The following is an 18,099-nucleotide window of genomic DNA, read 5'->3' as shown; positions in this document are numbered from 1 at the left end:
TCCCACAACCCTTTCTTTAGAGATAAACATATAGTTCTCATTTGTTAACTTCCTAATCCTAATGTAAAGTTAGAGTGCATAAAAGCTGGAGCTCTTAAAATCAAGAGTAATTACATACAAAGCCATCTCACCCATTTGTGGCAAGGAGCTGTGTACTTCTAACCATATTTGGCAACTCATATATTTTTAATGAAATCTACAAGTTGTTTTGGGAGAAAGTTAAGTGACCAATGCAGAATTTTACCTGTAAAAATTGGGGCAATGTTACCTGTCTAATATAATTTTAAAAGTTACCCAAATAGCCAAAGGATTCCTGAGGAAAAAGAACAAAGCTGGAGGTATCACACTCCCAGATTTCAAATTATGCTACAAAGCCATAGTAACCAAAACAGCATGGTACTGGCACAAAAACAGACACACAGATCAATGGAACAAAATGGAGAGCCCAGAAGTAAACCCACACGTGTATGGACAGCTAATATTCGACAAGGGAGCCAAGAGCATACGATGGAGAAAGGAGAGTCTCTTCAATAAATGGTGTTGGGAAAACTGGACAGCCACATGCAAAAGAATGAAAGTAGACCATTCCCTTACACCACGCACAAAAATCAACTCAAAATGGATTAAGACTTGAATGTAAGACCCGAAACCATGAGACTTCTAGAAGAAAACATAGGCAGTACACTCTCTGACATTGGTCTGAGCAGCATATTTTCAAGTCCCATGTCTGACCAGGCAAGAGAAACAAAAGAAGAAATGAACAAATGGGACTACATCAAACTAAAAGCTTCTGCACAGCAAAGGAAACCATCAACAAAATGAAAAGACAACCTAACAATTGGGAGAAGATATTTGCAAACCACATATCAGATAAGGGGTTAATATCCAAAATATACAAAGAACTCATACAGCTCAACAACAAAAAAACCAACAATCCAATTAGAAAATGGGCAAAAGATCTGAACAGAGATTTCTCCAAAGAAGATATACAGATGGCCAACAGGCATATGAAAAGATGCTCAACATCATTAGCTGTCAGGGAAATGCAAATCAAAATTACAATGAGGTATCACCTCACTCCGGTCAGAATGGCTATAATTAACAAGACAGGAAACAACCATGTTGGAGAGGGTGTGGAGAGAAGGGAACCCTTGTTCACTGCTGGTGGCAGTGCGAACTGGTGCAACCACTATGGAAAGCAGTTTGGAGTATCCTCAGAAAATTGAGGATAGATCTACCATATCATCCAGCTATTCCACTGCTGGGTATTTACCCACAGAACTTGAAAACACGAAGGCATAAAGATACTTGCACCCCTATGTTCATTGCGGCATTATACACAATAGCCACGACTTGGAAGCAACCTAGGTGCCCATCAAGGGATGAATGGATAAAGAAGATGTGGTTATATACACGATGGACTACTACTCAGCCTTAAGAAATGATGAAATCCGGCCATTTGTAACAACATGGATGGACCTTGAGGGTATTATGCTGAGTGAAATAAGTCAGAGGGAGAAAGTCGAATACCGTATGATCTCACTCATAAGTAGAAGATAAAAACGACAAAAAAAACACAACACATGGCATTAGAGATTGGACTGGTGGTTACCATTGGGGAGGGGGGAGGGGGGAAGGCAAAAGGGGTGATTAGGGTCACATGTGAGGGGATGGACTGTAATTAGTGTTCAGGTGGTGAACATGATGTAATGTATACAGAATTCGAAATATGAGGTACATCCGAAAAAAAAAATTAAATGGTACTAAAAGGCTCATATAGAAGTACAACAGCCTTCTGCCCTTCCGCTTTCCCTGTTCTGCTTGCTGGACTAGCCATTTTCAACCTTTTTAGCTGTTTATACTGCTTTTTTCATAGTATAATGCTTGGCATTTCGTTCATTCAATAGACATTTATTAAGCATCTAATACGTGCCAGTCCTTGTGTGAGGGGATGCTAAAGATTCAGTGGTGAACAAGGCAGTACACTATCATAGTCATTGTGGGGTTTATAGAGAGTGTTCGTTCCTAACCTTAAACCAAAGGTTTCTTTTTTGATAATGCATTAAGAATTGCAGGGGCCAGCCCCATGGCCAAGTGGTTCAGTCCGCACGCTCTGCTTGGGCGGCCCAGGGTTCGGATCCTGGGCATGGACATGGCACCACTTGTTAGGCCATGTTGAGGCGGCGTCCCACATGCCACAACTAGAGGGACACACAACTAAAATATACAACTATGTACTAAGGGGGATTTGGGGAGAAAAAAGCAGGGAAAAAAATTGCAGATAATTTACAAACAAACTTTTGGAACATGGTCACCTTGATCATGAGGTAGGGACTGCTTCTACCATATGCCAAGTGGTATATTTATTCCATCTGGCCAAAAGTTTCTATGTGGTAATTTATTGGCTGACTTTAGTTTTGAGACTTCTGGGTGTACTGGTCAGACAAAATAGTGTGGAGCTACATAGCCTCCTTCCAAGAGTTGTCTTTTAATATTACCTGGTCCAATCATTTGGCCTGAATTGCTAAGCAAATTCCTAGGGAAACCATGATTTTTGTCTCTCTTTTTGCTTTTTTTTTCTTCTGTGGCTACCAAAAATATTTGTCATCTTTATCTATGATGACATCAGAGCAGAATGTGATTTGTAGATAAACATTATTGGGCTATCTAGCAGAAATAATATATATATATATATATTTACTTTTTATTAAGATTATGATAGTTTACAACCTTGTGAAATTTCACTTGTATGTTATTGTCAGTCATGTTGTAGGTGCACCATTTCACCCTTTGTGCCCACCCCTCATCCCCCCTTTCCCCTGGTAACCACCCATCAGTTCTCTTTGTCTACATGTTTAACTTCCACCTATGAGTGGAGTCATACAGCGTTTGTCTTTCTCTATCTGGCTTATTTCACTTAACGTAATACCCTCAAGGTCCATCCTTGTTGTTGTGAATGGGATGATTTTATCCTTTTTTATGGCTAAGTAGTATTCCATTGTATATACATACCACATCTTCTTTATCCAGTCATCGGTTGATGGGCACTTAGGTTGCTTCCACATCTTGGCTATTGTAAATAATGCTGCAACGAACATAGGGGTGCATGGGACTTTTGGAATTGCTGATTTCAAGTTCTTTGGATAGATACCCAGTAGTGGGATGGCTGGGTCATATGGTATTTCTATTTTTAATTTTTTGAGAAATCGCCATACTGTTTTCCATAGTGGCTGTGCCAATTTGCATTCCCTCCAACAGTGTATGAGGGTTCCTTTTTCTCCACAAGCTCTCCAACATTTGTCACTTTTTGTTTTGGTTATTTTTGCCATTCTAACAGGTGTAAGGTGATATCTTAGTGTAGTTTTGATTTGCATTTCCCTGATGATTAGTGATGATGAGCATCTTTTCATGTGTCTATTGGCCATCTGTATATCTTCTTTGGAGAAATGTCTGTTCATGTCTCCTGGCCATTTTTTGATCTGGTTGTTTGATTTTTTGTTGTTGAGCGGTGTGAGTTCTTTATATATTATGGAGATTAACCCTTTGTCGGATATATAGCTTGTAAATATTTTTTCCCAATTAGTGGGTTGTTTTTTTGTTTCAGTCCTGTTTTCCCTTGCCTTGAAGAAGCTCTTTAGTCTGATGAAGTCCCATTGTTTATCCTTTCTATTGTTTCCCTTGTCTGAGAAGACATGGTGTCCGAAAAGATCCTTTTGATACTGATGTCAGAGAGTGTACTGTCTATATCTTCTTCTAGAAGCCTTATGCTTTCAGGTCTAATCTTTAGGTCTTTGATCAATTTTGAGTTTATTTTTGTAAGTGGTGAAAAAGAATGGTTAATTTTCATTCTTTTACATATGGCTTTCCAGTTTTCCCAGCACCGTTTTTGACACAGTTTTGTTAAAGAGACTTTCTTTTCTCCATTGTATGCCCTCAGCTCCTTTGTTGAAGATTAGGTGTCCGTAGATGTGTGGTTTTATTTCTGGGCTTTCAGTTCTGTTCCTTTGAGAGTATTCTTGGCTGCAAGTTTTTATCCTTCAGAGTTTTGAATATATCATTCCCCTGTCTTCTAGCCTGTAAGGTATCTGCTGAGAAATCTGCTGACAGCCTGATGGGTGTTCCTTTGTAGGTTATCTTCTTCTTCCTCACTGCCCTTAGTATTTTCTCTTTGTCATTGACTTTTGTAAGCTTCACTACTATATGCCTTGGGGTTGGTCTTTTTACATTGATAAAGTTTGGAGATCTATTAGCTTCCGTCACGTGGAGTTCCATCTCTCTCCCCAGGTTTGGGAAGTTCTCAGCCATTATTTCTTTGAACAGGCTTTCTGTCCCCTTCTCCTTCTCTTCTCCCTCTGGGATACCTATAATCCTTATGTTGCATTTCCTAGTTGAGTCGGATATTTCTTGGAGAGTTTCTTCGTTTCTTTTTAGTGTTAGTTCTCTCTCCTGCTCTGCCTGCAGCATTTCTATACTCCTTTCCTCCAAATTGCTAATTCTCTCTTGCATATTATCGACCCTACTGTTCAGAGAGTCCAGATTTTTCTTAATCTCCTCCATTGTGTTCTTCATCTCCAACATTTCTGATTGGTTCTTTTTTATAGTATCAGGCTCTTTTGTGACATAGCTCCTGAACTCGTAGAGTTGTCTATCTGTATTCTCTTTTAGCTCATTGAGTTTTTTAATGATGGCTATTTTGAATTCATTGTCATTTAGGTTATAGATTTCAGTGTCTTTGGGATTGTTTTCTGGGTACTTGTCATTTTCCTTCTGTTCTGGAGATTTAATATATTTTTTCATACTGGTTGATGGCGTGGATTTGTGCCTCCGCATAGAGATAGCGTTTAGTTACTGCTTCCACTTGCTTCTGCTGGAGGGGGCAGCAGCTGTGTAATCTGCACTGACCAGGATCCCTGTCAGCTGTTGCTGACTGTACCTGGGCCTCTCCTCATGATCACAGTGGCCCTGTGGGGTCTCTTGTCAGCTGTGGGTACAATTGCAAGGGGACCTCAGGTTGCTGTTGTCTACTGTCACAGACTGCCTAGACACACTCCCTCCTTAGGGTCTGCAGCGGTGTTATGGACTTTCACAGTGTCCGGGAGCAGGTTCACCTAGACTCGCAGCTCTGCCACCATCAGGGCCCACATGATCTCACTTGTCCACTATGGGCCGCAGCAGGGCTATGGGTATCTACTGCAGTCTGTGGTTAGCTCACCCAGCTGTGCTACTTCTGCCCCAGGGCCTTCCAGCCTTGTGATTGCCAGGCGGGGCCTCTCCACTAACGCTGCCCATTGGCTTCCCCTATGGCTGCTGTGGGACCATGGATTTTCCCCCTGGACTGCAGACCACTCTCGCTGGGGCTCCAACCTGCCAGTGCCCACTCACACGGTCTCTCTGGGTCTCCCTTGCCCCCTCGGGGCCACAGAAGCACTTTGTGTGTTAGAGGCAGCCGGACTCCTTTTGACCCAGGGCCTCCCAGCGATCTGAATGCTGGGCGGGGCCTCTCTGCTAATGCTCAGTAGAGGTTTTCCCTGCGGCTGCTGTGTGACCATGGATTTTCCCACTGGGCTAAGGAGCAGTCGCGGGGGGCTTAGGTAAGGCTGTAGTCACTTGTTTCCACTGTCACGCCACCGATGCGTGCACATGCCCACCCTTGGTGCTGTGGCAATGCTATGAGTGTGTCAACCGATAGAAAGTCGCTTGCAGGTATAGGCTGTCCAGAGGTCGGAGAGTTTTCACCTATCTCCACCTCCTCCTTGGGGGAAGTCCATCCACCTTCCGATGTATAGCAGTGTGGGTCTCTCAGGCGTTCTGAGATGCTGTGTGGATATCTTTTGTTGACCGATGAATGTCCAGTTAGTTGTAGTTTGAAGGGGGAGAGACAAAGAAAACTGCTCACTCCGCCATGTTGCTGACATCACTGAGAATATTTTTGAAAGTAGTACATGAATTCTATATGGTTAAAATTTTCTTTTCATCTTAATACCTATAGGTAAAGTTGGCCTAATTTTTACTTAACAGACTTCTTGCTATTTTAATGACTCCTTCACCCTGAACCTTAGTGTTTTTTTATTTTTCTCAGATTGTTTTTTATACTTCTTAATTACCATATTGTATTCTTCTTTATCTTCTACAATAACAACAAAAGAGGTACCAATTTAAGTTAATCACTTAGTAGCCTAGTTATGTTGTTCAGAGATAAGTAGTGAAGATTTTTTGATACATGGGTTGGAAATCAGTTGTCACATATGAGTTTAAGGCATTGGTCACTTAACTTTCTTCTGAAACAACCTGTAGATTTCTTTAAAAACACTTGAGTTGCCAGATTGGCTTAGAAGTCCTACAACTTCTTGGCATAAAGTGGGTAAAGTTGCCTTGTATTGTGTAATTACTTTTCATTTCAAATGCTGCATCTTTTCTGCACACTAACTTTATACTAAGATTGGAAAAATGAGAACTATATGCCTGTAACAAATAGTTATCTCTAGCATGAAACTGAGAAAAGGTAGACTTTGGAGTGTAGCTCTGACCTCTTCAAATATGTAACTATAACATAGTTTTGTATATATGCAATTGAGGAAAATTCAATATTATTGTTGAGAGACTGTCATAAATCACATTCTGTATTGCCATTACCTCTAATCTTAACACTTAAACCTATCAATAAAAAAACTAATGATAATTGGGTCCACTAAATTTTTACTGTAACTTAACCATTTATACTATACTGTCAAAAATGACAATGCATTAGATTTTGAAACTACTGACCCCTGATGATGTTCATGATGGGAGGTTTGGAGGACACTTTTATTTTTTTAAAGATTTTATTTTTTCCTTTTTTCTCCCCAAAGCCCCCCGGTACATAGTTGTATATTCTTCGTTGTGGGTCCTTCTAGTTGTGGCATATGGGACGCTGCCTCAGCGTGGTTTGATGAGCAGTGCCATGTCTGCGCCCAGGATTCGAAACACTGGGCCGCCTGCAGCAGAGCACGTGAACTTAACCACTTTGCCATGGGGCCAGCCCCATGGAGGACACTTTTAAAAACATCTGACACTTTGGTAGGCACTATTAAATACAAAGTCCTTTTTTTTTGAGGAAGATTAGCCTTGAGCTAACATCTGCTGCCAATCCTCCTCTTGTTGCTGAGGAAGACTGGCCCTGAGCTAATATCCATGCCCATCTTCCTCTACTTTCTATGTGGAACGCCTACCACAGCATGGCTTGCCAAGTGGTGCCATGTCCGCACCCGGGATCTGAACCCGTGAACCCTGGGCCACTGAAGAGGAGCACATGCACTTAACCGCTATGCTACTGGGCCGGTCCCTAAATACAAAGTCCTTGATGACCCCATAGGTCTTTCCGTCTAGTTGGGGAGATAAGACATAAACACATGAAATAACTGGTAAGCAAGAATTATATAAATAAGTATTATGTCTATTATGGGGTCAAACAGTACAGTCCAGAGACAGAATTAGAGATGTAGGCCTTTGTTTCCCCCTGGCCTGGGGAACTGTTTGGTCAGCTACTATGGAATCAAGTCCTTTGGGCTACTCAGGCACAAAATTAACTGTTAGAAAAGCAAAGATTAAAGAAAAATTTAAAAGAGAGGGTAGACATTGACCTTGTCCATCTGATAAAATTAATGTATTTTTTCTCCATCACTGTTTAAGGTTTAATTGATATTTATCATAGAATTGACGTCTGTTTTCAGAATCTATTACTATAGGAAATCCATTACGAGAATATTCTGCTTCACAGATACTGCATTTTTTACAAGATCCTCCACCGGCAAAAGGATTACAGCTTGCTTAAGGCTCACATGATGGTTAGCAATTTTTAGCAATAAAGTATTTTTTAATTAAGGTATATACTTGTTTTAGACATAATACTGTTGCACACTTAATACACTACAGTATAGTGTAAACATAACGTTTATATGCACTTGGAAACCAAAAAATTTGTGTGACTCACTTTATTGCGATATTAGCTTTGTGGCGGTGCTATGGAACTGAACCTGCAATATCTCCAAGGTATGCCTGTGTTGAACACCTAATAGGTGCCAGGCTTTTGGCTAAATACTGAGGATATGATGCTGAACAAAATCAGATAGGATCCTTGCCTCATACAGTCTAGTGGTGAACATAGGCATTAATCAAAGAATAATGCAAATAGATAGAAGGCAGGGCAGTGGTTGGCGGGATTGACTGCTTGAGGGGCATGGGGAAATTGTGGGGTGATAGAAATGTTGTATTTTAATTGTGGTCACATGTGTGCATACATTTATCAAAATATATTGAACTGTACATCTAAAATGTATGCATTTTATTATATGTAAATTATAATAATAAAGATGATTAAAAAGATTAACAAAACATGTAAAGTTATAACTATGCTAAGTTTCACAAAGGAGAGTTGCATAGGCTATGAGAACGCATAATAGGAAGAGTTCACATAGGCAGGGAGGAAATGATGATGAGTAGAAGTAAATTAAGTGAGGGGTGGGGATTGGTGTCAAGGAGACAGTGAAAAGACAGAAATAACAGCATGTGTCAAGGCCCTGGGGTTGGAAGATCTATGGCAAATTGAAGAAATTTGAAAAGGCCGTTGTGTGGAGGGCAGAAAATAGGGGTGTGCAAGGTGTAAGATGGAGCTAGGATGTAGGTAGGGCTAAACCTTGCAGGCCATTGTTAAAGATTGAGTTGTATCCTAAGCACAGTGGAAAGCAGTTGAAGTTCTTTAATTAGGGGGGAGGAGGATGATGATAGGGTAATGAAATTGGTTTTGGAAATACTACTGTGGCTACAGTGCTGAGAATGAATTGGAGGAGCGAGGGTAGATTTAGGAAGCCTTTATTTAGGAGATTATTCCAAGAGGCCCAGACCTGTAATTGGGTGGTGGTGATGGAGAGAGATGGACAGAATTGAGAATGTATTTAGGAGGTAAAAATGACAGAAGTTGGTAAAGAATTGAACCTGGGACGAGGGAGGTGTCCAGGATTGCTAGGTTTATGGTTTGCATGTTAGAGTGGATGGTAGTGGTTTTCATTTACTGAGATATAGGGAGCACTGAAAGAGGATCAGCCTTTTGAGGAATGGGTGCTCGATGAAGAGAGTGCGTTTGGTATTGGATATTTTGGAATTTTTTACATAAAACAAACTGAAGGTATCTTTAATACTGAGTGCAGCAAGCATTTATTGAGCCTTTTGTGCACTGTGCACTTTGCCAGGTGTCGTAGGGGGTTCCAGTAGAGCTACAAAAATTAATTCAATGCTTAAGAGTTTAGTAGAGTTAAAAGTATATGAACAACCATAAGGAAAAACAGAAAGAGCAGAAAAGGAGATTGTCCTCCAGATCGGTAAGTTCATCCGTTTTCTCTGTGATTTCCTGCATTTTGGATGATTTTCTGTCGAAGTCTTCTAAGCCTGAACTTTTGATCTAATTCGAAGTTATGCCTTTTGGATTCCTGAAGTATCTTCACACGCCACCTACATTCTTTATGGATCTGTGGCACAACAGCAGGCCCACGATGTTTCACTGAATTAATAAAATAAAGCAGGCCTACCCATGCGTTTGTTTATTGATACAGTATCTCCTCCTCCCCTTACTCCCTCCCCCTTCCTCCACTTCCCCACCACGCGACACAAACAATTTTCCGGAAGTAAGCAACAGCAGTTATCAAGATGAGACCTGGCTCCACAGCTGCCAAAATACTGGAGATGGCAGGCTAGAAGCCAGTGGGTGTAGGCGAAGTACGTCTGCATCTGTGACCAGCTCCTTCCCCAGTTGCCACCCAACTAGAATCCCTGGGGCCGATGCCCCGAAGCCGGGCTGAGCTCTGTCGAGCTACAACCTCCCTCTCCGGGGCGGCGGGGTGGCAGCTGCGTGCCCCGAGGCACAGGTCCCGGCGCGGCCCCCAGCCCCCAAGGTGAGCCCCTAGGCCCCGCGAGGCGGCTGCTGGGCCGGGTCTGGGCGGGGACCCAGGGAGCCGGGCGCTCCGCGTTGGCGCCTGCTGTTCCTGGCCCCTCCCGGGGGTGGCCCGCTCCCTTCCGCCTGTCGCCCCAAAATTGGCCCAACCGCCAATCGTCAGCCGCTCACCCGCCCCTACAGCCGGTGACCCATGGCCAATCGCCAGGGGTCTCTTTGCCAGGAGCTGGCACGGCCAGCCAATCGGGGAGGCCTCCCAGCGGGGCGGGGCGGGGCTGGGAGAGGAGTGAGGAGGCGGCCCGGGGGCTGAACCTGGCTGGACCGACTGCGCCGCAGCTCGCGAGTCCAACCGAGGGGGGTGAAAAGGGGTGCTCGGAAGCGGTCCCACGCTCCCTCCCCTGGAGGCACAGAGGGCGGGGGCCTTGGCGAATGGCTTTCTTGCTGGCCACTTGCGGAGTGAGTAGACCCCGAGGGTCTGGGAGAGGGGCCGGCCCCCACCTCTGAGCCCCCGGGGTCCCTGCGGCCGGGCCGTGGGCGCGCCTGTCGCTCTCTCCCCGCCTGCTTCCCGCCGCCCTGTGGGGTGAGTAGGACGACGGGGCGCCCGGGCCCTCTCTCTAGGGAGCTGCCTCGCTTCCTCGGCCGAGCTGGGTTGCGGGCTCACGCTAGGGGCCTCCTGTTCCACCGAGAGGTCATTCGCCACCAACAGACTTTGGAGTGAACCTCTTCCCCTTTTTCGATTCATGTTTGTGGAAGTCAGTTTTCCTTTCGAAAGCCATCTCACAGTATTTTAAACACAAAAGTTAAGCTTTCTCTTAATGTGAAAGCTTAGTTTTGACGAGTTACTCATTAATAGAATCTCCAGTTGCAGGCCAAACATTTTCTGTTGTTTTATTTTTGGCACTTTTTTTTGGCCCATTATTTTTATGTGTAGTAATTACGGATACTATTATTTGTGAGTATGTGTGTGGGGAGGGAGATGGTTTATGCTTTTTGCGTAGCTTGGGCAAAAATATTGAAAATTTGGGAATAGTTGTATGAAGTTCCCATAAAAACTAAAAGGAAAGGTTTAGGTCTCAGCGCAACTTAGTTATGGAAAATTGAGTGTGATAAATAGACGGAGAAGCATGTTTGGATCATCATGCTGCTTTTTGTGACATTCGTACTGTACTTGACAAGTATTTTGGTTATGAAACAGAGTATTGAACAAGAAAACTTTGCTTATTTAAAGTAACATTTGGTTTTGCTTGTTGATTAAACTGTTTAGTTTTAGCTGTGTTCAGGAAGTTAAAAACAAATCAAGTAATTACTTCTCCTAGTTTTTAGTGGAGAAGCTGGGAGGGATCTTGGAATAGTAGTTGCAGTTTTAAGAGCTTTTGTAGTGAACTTTAAATTGGAAATTCTCACCCGCTATCTGTGAATCATCTCTCAGAACACTGCCTGTATTGAACTGAGTAGGTGATAAAACCCTTTCATGAATAGTGTAACATCTCTCATTTACTTCTACTTAAAAAAACCGTTTTTTAAACTTTCGCTTTTTGTGCACTCCAGCAAGAGACAACTTAAGTAAAAATACCATATTACCTTTCCTAGGCTAGGGAAGATATAAACAGCTAAAAATGAGATTTTTAGTCTGAGAGCTTAAATGGGAAATAAGAAACATAGTGGAGAAGCTGAATTTGTTTCTAAAGTGTCCTGCGTTTGATTTTGACAGAGATCACATTATTAAAGCGCCCCTCAGTAAGTACTAGGCTGCAAAGGCTATTGGTCACATCCATTTTGAGATTTCTACAGTTCTAGATGGTATGGTGGTTTGGGTTTTTTTTCAATCTGTAAAGACTGCATTCTGTAATAATTGAACCACTCAGCCATCCCGAGTTGATAGGAAGATCAGCAGGGAATGTAGTTCCGTGTGTTTGGTTTAGCCTGGAAAGAGCATTGTGATATAATCATACTCTGCTTATTGGAAATCGGGCAGGTGCATGGTTTGCAGTCTATTGCTTGAAAAGACGATATCAGGCTTTAATTCTAAAGAGCAAATTCTAGGATGTCCTCTGAGATGTGTCGAGTTCTAGCATTATCTAAACTTCATGGTGTAGAATGATAACTGATATTTATGAAAATTGCATAGGAAAGAACCATTTTTATGATTTTTTTTAATGTACTTAGTTTAAAATTGTATTTTGGAAGATTTTTCAATAAAGATTCAAACAAAGATTATGTTTGAAAAAATAGTTATTAGGCTGAAATGTAATTAAGCCAAGTATCTCTCCCTAAATGTTTTAATTAATTGAAGTTCCACCACACACAGGCAGTTGTTTAGAGCCTTTTTCCATCACTGGTCACTAGGTCCTGTTAAGTTTGTCTTAGTAATATCTCTTGGATTTAGCTTTTTTTTTTCTCCACGTGATAATGCTTTAATTCAGGCCTGCATCATCTCTCACCTAGACTTTTGCACAACCTTCTAACTAGCCTCCCTGTTGCTGGATTCCCTGTACCCATATTCTTTATCCGAAATCAGATCCAACTGAGTCACTCCTGTGCTTAAAAATCTATTTTGGCTTCCCTCTTACCAAAGTCCAGCTGCCTAGCATATCCTTGAAGGCCTTTCATAAACTGGTCCCAATTTCTCTTTCTTGAGTTGGTTCTCAGCTACAGGTGCCCTACCTAAGCTGTCCACTCTAGCACTGTGAACTGTTAATTGCTTAGAACATTCCATAGCCTCTCATTGCTCTTTGTCCTTTCACAGCTTTCCCCTCTTGCTTAGAATTATAATTGTTAGAATTTTATCAAGTGATAAACCTCTTTTTTCCTTTAATACACCATTCATGTGTGACTTTTTCTTTGCTGTCTTCCTTCAGGCAGAGTATTAGAGTTACTCTTGTCTTTGTACTACTTACTACAGCATGTTCATATTGCTACGTTACAGCCTTCACTAGATTTATTGTAAATTTTTTGTTCACGTCTGATTTTTGCATTACACTCTAACCTCCTAGAGATCAGAAGTCATTACTCATCTTTGTATCCCCAGGGCCTTTGTCCCTAGTCAGTGCGTGGTACATAGTAGGTACTCAATGAATGGTTGTTAAATGATCAAAATATGCGACTTATTCATATCTAAGAGTGCAAACCCTTGGCACACTCCTCAGGTGTACTGGAATTAGGTTTATCCCTCTGAGTTAGAAATGTTTCCTAAGTCGCCAAGCTCCCTGGATGCTACCACACATGAGAGGCAGGGTTGGAGAGTGTGTTAAGAAACAGTGTTGCAAATGGTGAGTAGAAGCCCAGGTAAACCTCCTGCCCACCTCTCCCCCTGCCCTTTGTGAATCTGCTTGACTTCTTATGTAGTTGAGAGAATACTAAAGGCAGTACCAGCACAAATCGGTTTTGTAGTAGTTAGTATACTAGGAAAAAGGGTAGAGAAGTCAGGGGGACTGTTTGGAAGGGATGAAATTTGAGCTCATTCCAGAAGATTAGGTAATGCTGGATTATATTTGCTATTACCAGTATTGTCCTTAAAAAATGTCCTTTGAAGGGTCTGGCCCCGTGGCCGAGTGGTTAAGTTCACGCGCTCCGCTGCAGGTGGCTCAGTGTTTCATTGGTTCGAATCCTGGGCGCGGACATGGCACTGCTCATCAAACCACGCTGAGGCAGCGTCCCACATGCCACAACTAGAAGAACCCACAATGAAGAATATACAACTATGTACCGGGGGGCTTTGGGGAGAAAAAGGAAAAAAATAAAATCTTTAAAAAAAAAAAAAAATGTCCTTTGAAGAGGACGATAGTACCTGGCACATAATGGATGTTCAGTAAATATTTGTGTCATGAATAAATGTTAGTGGTTGCTGTGTGTGTGTCTATGTGAGAGAGAGAGAGAGAGAGAGACTTGTAGCTCTTCCCAAATTGGAGTTCCTTTATTTCTGGAGACACCTTTAAGAACTTTGCTGCTTTGCGGTATTGACTGAGCAGCTCATTTTGTTTTTTCCAAAATATGCCACTTCAATCAAGTTATTCTGCTTACTTGGTTGTTTCTTTGCATTCTCTGCATTCCAGAGCATGTTTTTTAAATCTGGCTGCATTAGTCTTTCTCATTCAGTTTCAAGGTTACACTAAATGATAGAGGTTGCTTGGGTTTTAACATTCATTGTCATTCCATGGAGGACTTGGCTGCAGTTGGAATTTGTAAGTTGTTATTGTCTTTATTTAAATAAAATTAATTTTTTCAAAGGTGAATAAGTGGATCATAGGTTTTTCCAATATGCTGAGGTATTTACTCACCTGGTGAACATGGTTACTCACCTGGAGATATTTGGCTTCACAGAATCCTAGAACTGGAAGGAATCAAAGTTTTAATTCAACCTCTACCTGTTTTTATAGTGGTGGAAACAATCTCAGAGAAGCCAAGTGATTTGGCCAAGGTCACATGGTCAGAGACTAGAATAACCAGGACTAGAGCCCTATGATTCTTGCTCTTTTACTATCTAGAGAGAACCAGGGTGCTGCTGGCTCTCCTCTCCATCCACTGTTCACCTCACTCCCCAAACCCCAGTCCTGTTTCCTGTTCAGCCACTAATTTTGGTTTCCTTTCAGATTCAGCACTTGAATCTGAAAAATATCATCTTCTCTCCTTTTCCAAGAGAAGCTTCTTCCTCATTTGACCTCTCTGTGCTTTTCAGCCCGGTTTGTACTTATACTAGCTACTCAGTCTAGGAGCAGATGAGATTCATTCTCTGCTCTTCTCTGCTTTCTGTTCTAGAAGGCTAACTTTTACAGCCTATGTCACCTGGTGTCCTTTATCCTTTGGCTTTTGGTTGGGTTTAGCCAATGGGAGGCAGCGGAAGAAGATGGAAGGACAAAAAGAAAGAACCTTTGGGAAGTTTATTCCTCTTGCTCCTTCTCTGCTTTGGTGCATTTCTGGCAGTGGCTGTGTCCTTCAACTAGGATATCCTTTGAGTAGCTTCTCCTCTGATTGGCCTTTGGTGCCATTGTTTCCTTCCTTGATCCTTCAGGCTTGGGGTGGAGAGGGCCTCCTGCTGTTCCTAATTCCTGGATACTTTAGCATCCCTTGTTAGTTTCCTTAACTGCTCTCATTTCTCTAGTCACTTAATTAAAGAAAAGTTCAAACATCCCGTCCGATTACGCTATTTTTGCCCAGGCCCACTGCCGTAATACTTTTCCTCTCCCCATCTCTGTCCAAATCCTGCACTCTAAAATGCTACCTCTGTGAAACCTTTCTCATTCCCTTAACTTCTCCTTTTAATCTCTTAATACCTTTCTTTTAACACTTATTTTTACCGTGCTTGAATCAGTCATTTGTAGACAGACGGTTATTTCCTTTAATAGATTTGAAACTCTTAGGACAGGGTCTGTATGTCTGCTTTATCTTGGCATCCGCAAAGCATCCAACACAGAGCCATAGTCATAAGAGATGCCTAATGAATACATCATTATCATAATACTAAATTCTAAGCCCAGAGTAGTATGTGTAAAACTGTGCTCATGACAAGATTTGGCACCAGAGAATCAATTTTTAGAGGGATAAGTTGATTGTCATTGCTTAGTCTTGCTTATACTGCCTGTACAATACAATGTCTTTCTCCTATTGTTTCTCTTTTTTTCTTAAAAACTTTTAATTAGCCTTAAAAAATTCAGCATCCATACTTGTAATACAATAAATCTTTTATAATAACTAAATGAGTTATTTATGATTTTTTCATGAATACTCTGGTTTATATCTGCAAGAACTTCTTGTTCTTTGATTACTTTTTGTGTTTAAATACTAACAGACACATTTCAGAATGCCTTCATTCATTTGTTTTTATTGAGCACTTTCTATAAACCAAGCACTAGCCTGGGAGATACAGTAGAGAACAAAACAAAGTCTGTCCTCATATTTTTCTAGTCTTATTTTAGACCATCTTGATAGATTTCTGACAACAGTTGAGCTATATCATGGTAATTTTGTATTACGCTTTTAACAGCTTTAGGAAAAACTGAACCTGTTTCATTCAAACTGTTTGATATTCACTGGCAGCTAAAATCAGATATACAAAAACTGCTTTGGCACATACAATTTTTAAGGAATAAGTGAGAAACCAATTATAGAATCTGTTCTTTTCAATTCAGGGTGGTCGTTTTTGTTCTCTTGTGTTTGGTTGGTTTGTGTGAGATATAAGCCTTTTAATACTCATTATCTCTTGGTCTGACTAGTTTATCGTTTAGCTCTGCTTGGATGTTGTTTAATTTTCAATATTATATTTTGCTACACAGATCCAGTTTTGTTAGAGGAATATATCAGATTTTCTTTTTGAAAACATTTCATAATCAAATTTTCAACAAGCATTATGCTATATATGAGCATTCTTCAGTTATTTCAAAACTTGAACTACTAAAATACTCAGTTTATGGATTTATGTGTTTAATGTGAATTTCTCTTAGTTATACGTAGAGCAAATTTCCAGGAAGCTTACCTAAAATTCTGTTTTTGGTAGACCTTTAAAAATAGTGAGACTTTTTGCTTTCCAAAATGCTGTTAAGCTGAATGATAGTAGTCTGAGGTTGGGGAGTGGAAGAACGTATTTTTTCTATTCCGTAGTAGTAAGCCACTCAGAACTTGTTTAGATCTTGGAATGACTTAACTTATGACTTTTAAGGAAGATATTCCTAGTAATCTGACTAACTAGTGTGTGAAAAGAAAAGCTTTGGCTGATTACCCACACCACGTGGTAAAACAATGCTTTGTAAGGGGGAATGATGTAGTAGGTGTTTTGTTTTTTATGAGTTTGCTTTCTTGAATCTTGACTCATCGTGTTATTGGCAGGAAGGATGTAGAAAAAAATTTAGGTATTCTGCTTTGTTTTACTGGCTATTTTTCTTCTCAGCATTTATTCCAGTATAGTGGTGATTGCTAAGTTTTAAGTGCTTTTTTTTTTTTTTTTTGCTAGTTTGTGCTTTATCCGTGAATGATGTCATAAATTTGTTAAGCTACATTTTATTTTGCTTAGAAAGGTGTATCTGAGCAACTTCAATATTGCCAAATTTACTCTTAAGACATTTTAGCATTTTGTAGATAATTTTAAAAGAATAATGCTGATGATTTTGCAAGCTAGAACAGTTATAAAATTTTGGAAAAATATTTATAACCTGCACAGTTTCTGAATGTTTTACTCAAAGCTTTTGATTTTAAGTTAAATAAATAAATGCCTACTTATTAAAAAACGCAAACAACATGAATATTTAAAGAAAAAACTAAAAGAATCCTAGTCTCAAACGCCCCCTTTCCTCAGTCCTGCTGCCCAGGAGTAATATATGCATTTCCTGTGTTTTGTTTCATGTGATTTATTTCAGATTGTGTGTGTAAATAAAATAACTTTTTAAAGTGTAACTTCTATATTACTCGTGTCTCCACTTATCTAGCATAAGGTAAGCACTCAGTTAATATTAATTGACTTGAATTCTGGTGTCTGTTTTATTTCTGTGGTTTGCTTTCTACATTCCAGAGCCTGTAAATTCATGTTTCGTTTTAGGTTTTTGTTTGTTTGTTTGTTTTAGTATTTTGCTGATTCTGAAACCTCTGAAGCAATATGCCTTCCAGATATTTATATCTCTTAATGCTAGTTAACATCCTTTGTAGAGAGGGAGACCATATAATTTATTGTCCAAACAGGCACTTTTGAGAGTGAGGAGGCTGCTAATAATTTTGTTGAGACAACAGGCATAAACAGGGACTATCTCAGACAAATTAGGATATATGGTCATTCTGTTTATAAACTTCAGGTTTTGTTTGTTTTGTTTAGTTTCAACAGTAACTTTTTACATGACTTTATTGAATAAATTGGGAGTTGGGAAGACAAGCTATCAATGATTTAAATAGAGGAAAATGGCACAAATCCCAAACTTTCTCTGTGGAGTTGTTTGAGTAACCAAATCACTTTATGGAATCAATATTAGTATTTTGTCCTATAAATCAGGTTACATAACAGCGTCAGTATTAGATGAAGAGATCCTGAAGAGTAAGCAGTTGAGCTGAGTTACGATTAAAGTTCATGAATTTTGGCACTGGTGGTTGTGCCTAATTCCTTCTTGACAAAGCAGTTCTTTTCTGTCCCAACTGTATGATCAGTTCAGATTTGTTTTGTGATTTTTTTTCACAGAAACTTAATATTATGCGTAAACTAT

General features: G+C 40.6%; 1 protein-coding gene across 5 annotated transcripts in view; it reads left to right on the top strand.

Moving 5' to 3' along the window:
* The window catches only part of OSBPL9 (oxysterol binding protein like 9), a 161,004-nt gene that overhangs the window by 95,107 nt on the left and 47,798 nt on the right, over window positions 1-18,099 (top strand). The window contains exon 1 of one of the 5 annotated variants that reach the window (XM_046661006.1): window positions 10,230-10,378. The exons of the other annotated variants lie outside the window; for them this stretch is intronic. Coding sequence (XP_046516962.1) covers window positions 10,352-10,378 — 27 coding nt within the window. The 5' untranslated portion in view covers window positions 10,230-10,351. Of the gene's footprint in view, window positions 1-10,229; window positions 10,379-18,099 lie in introns of those variants that run through there. 5 annotated transcript variants of the gene reach the window in all.

The sequence above is a fragment of the Equus quagga genome, chromosome 5 (assembly GCF_021613505.1).
Source record: "Equus quagga isolate Etosha38 chromosome 5, UCLA_HA_Equagga_1.0, whole genome shotgun sequence".
NCBI classification, from domain to species: domain Eukaryota; kingdom Metazoa; phylum Chordata; class Mammalia; order Perissodactyla; family Equidae; genus Equus; species Equus quagga.
This window is presented reverse-complemented; position numbering and strand designations above follow the sequence as displayed.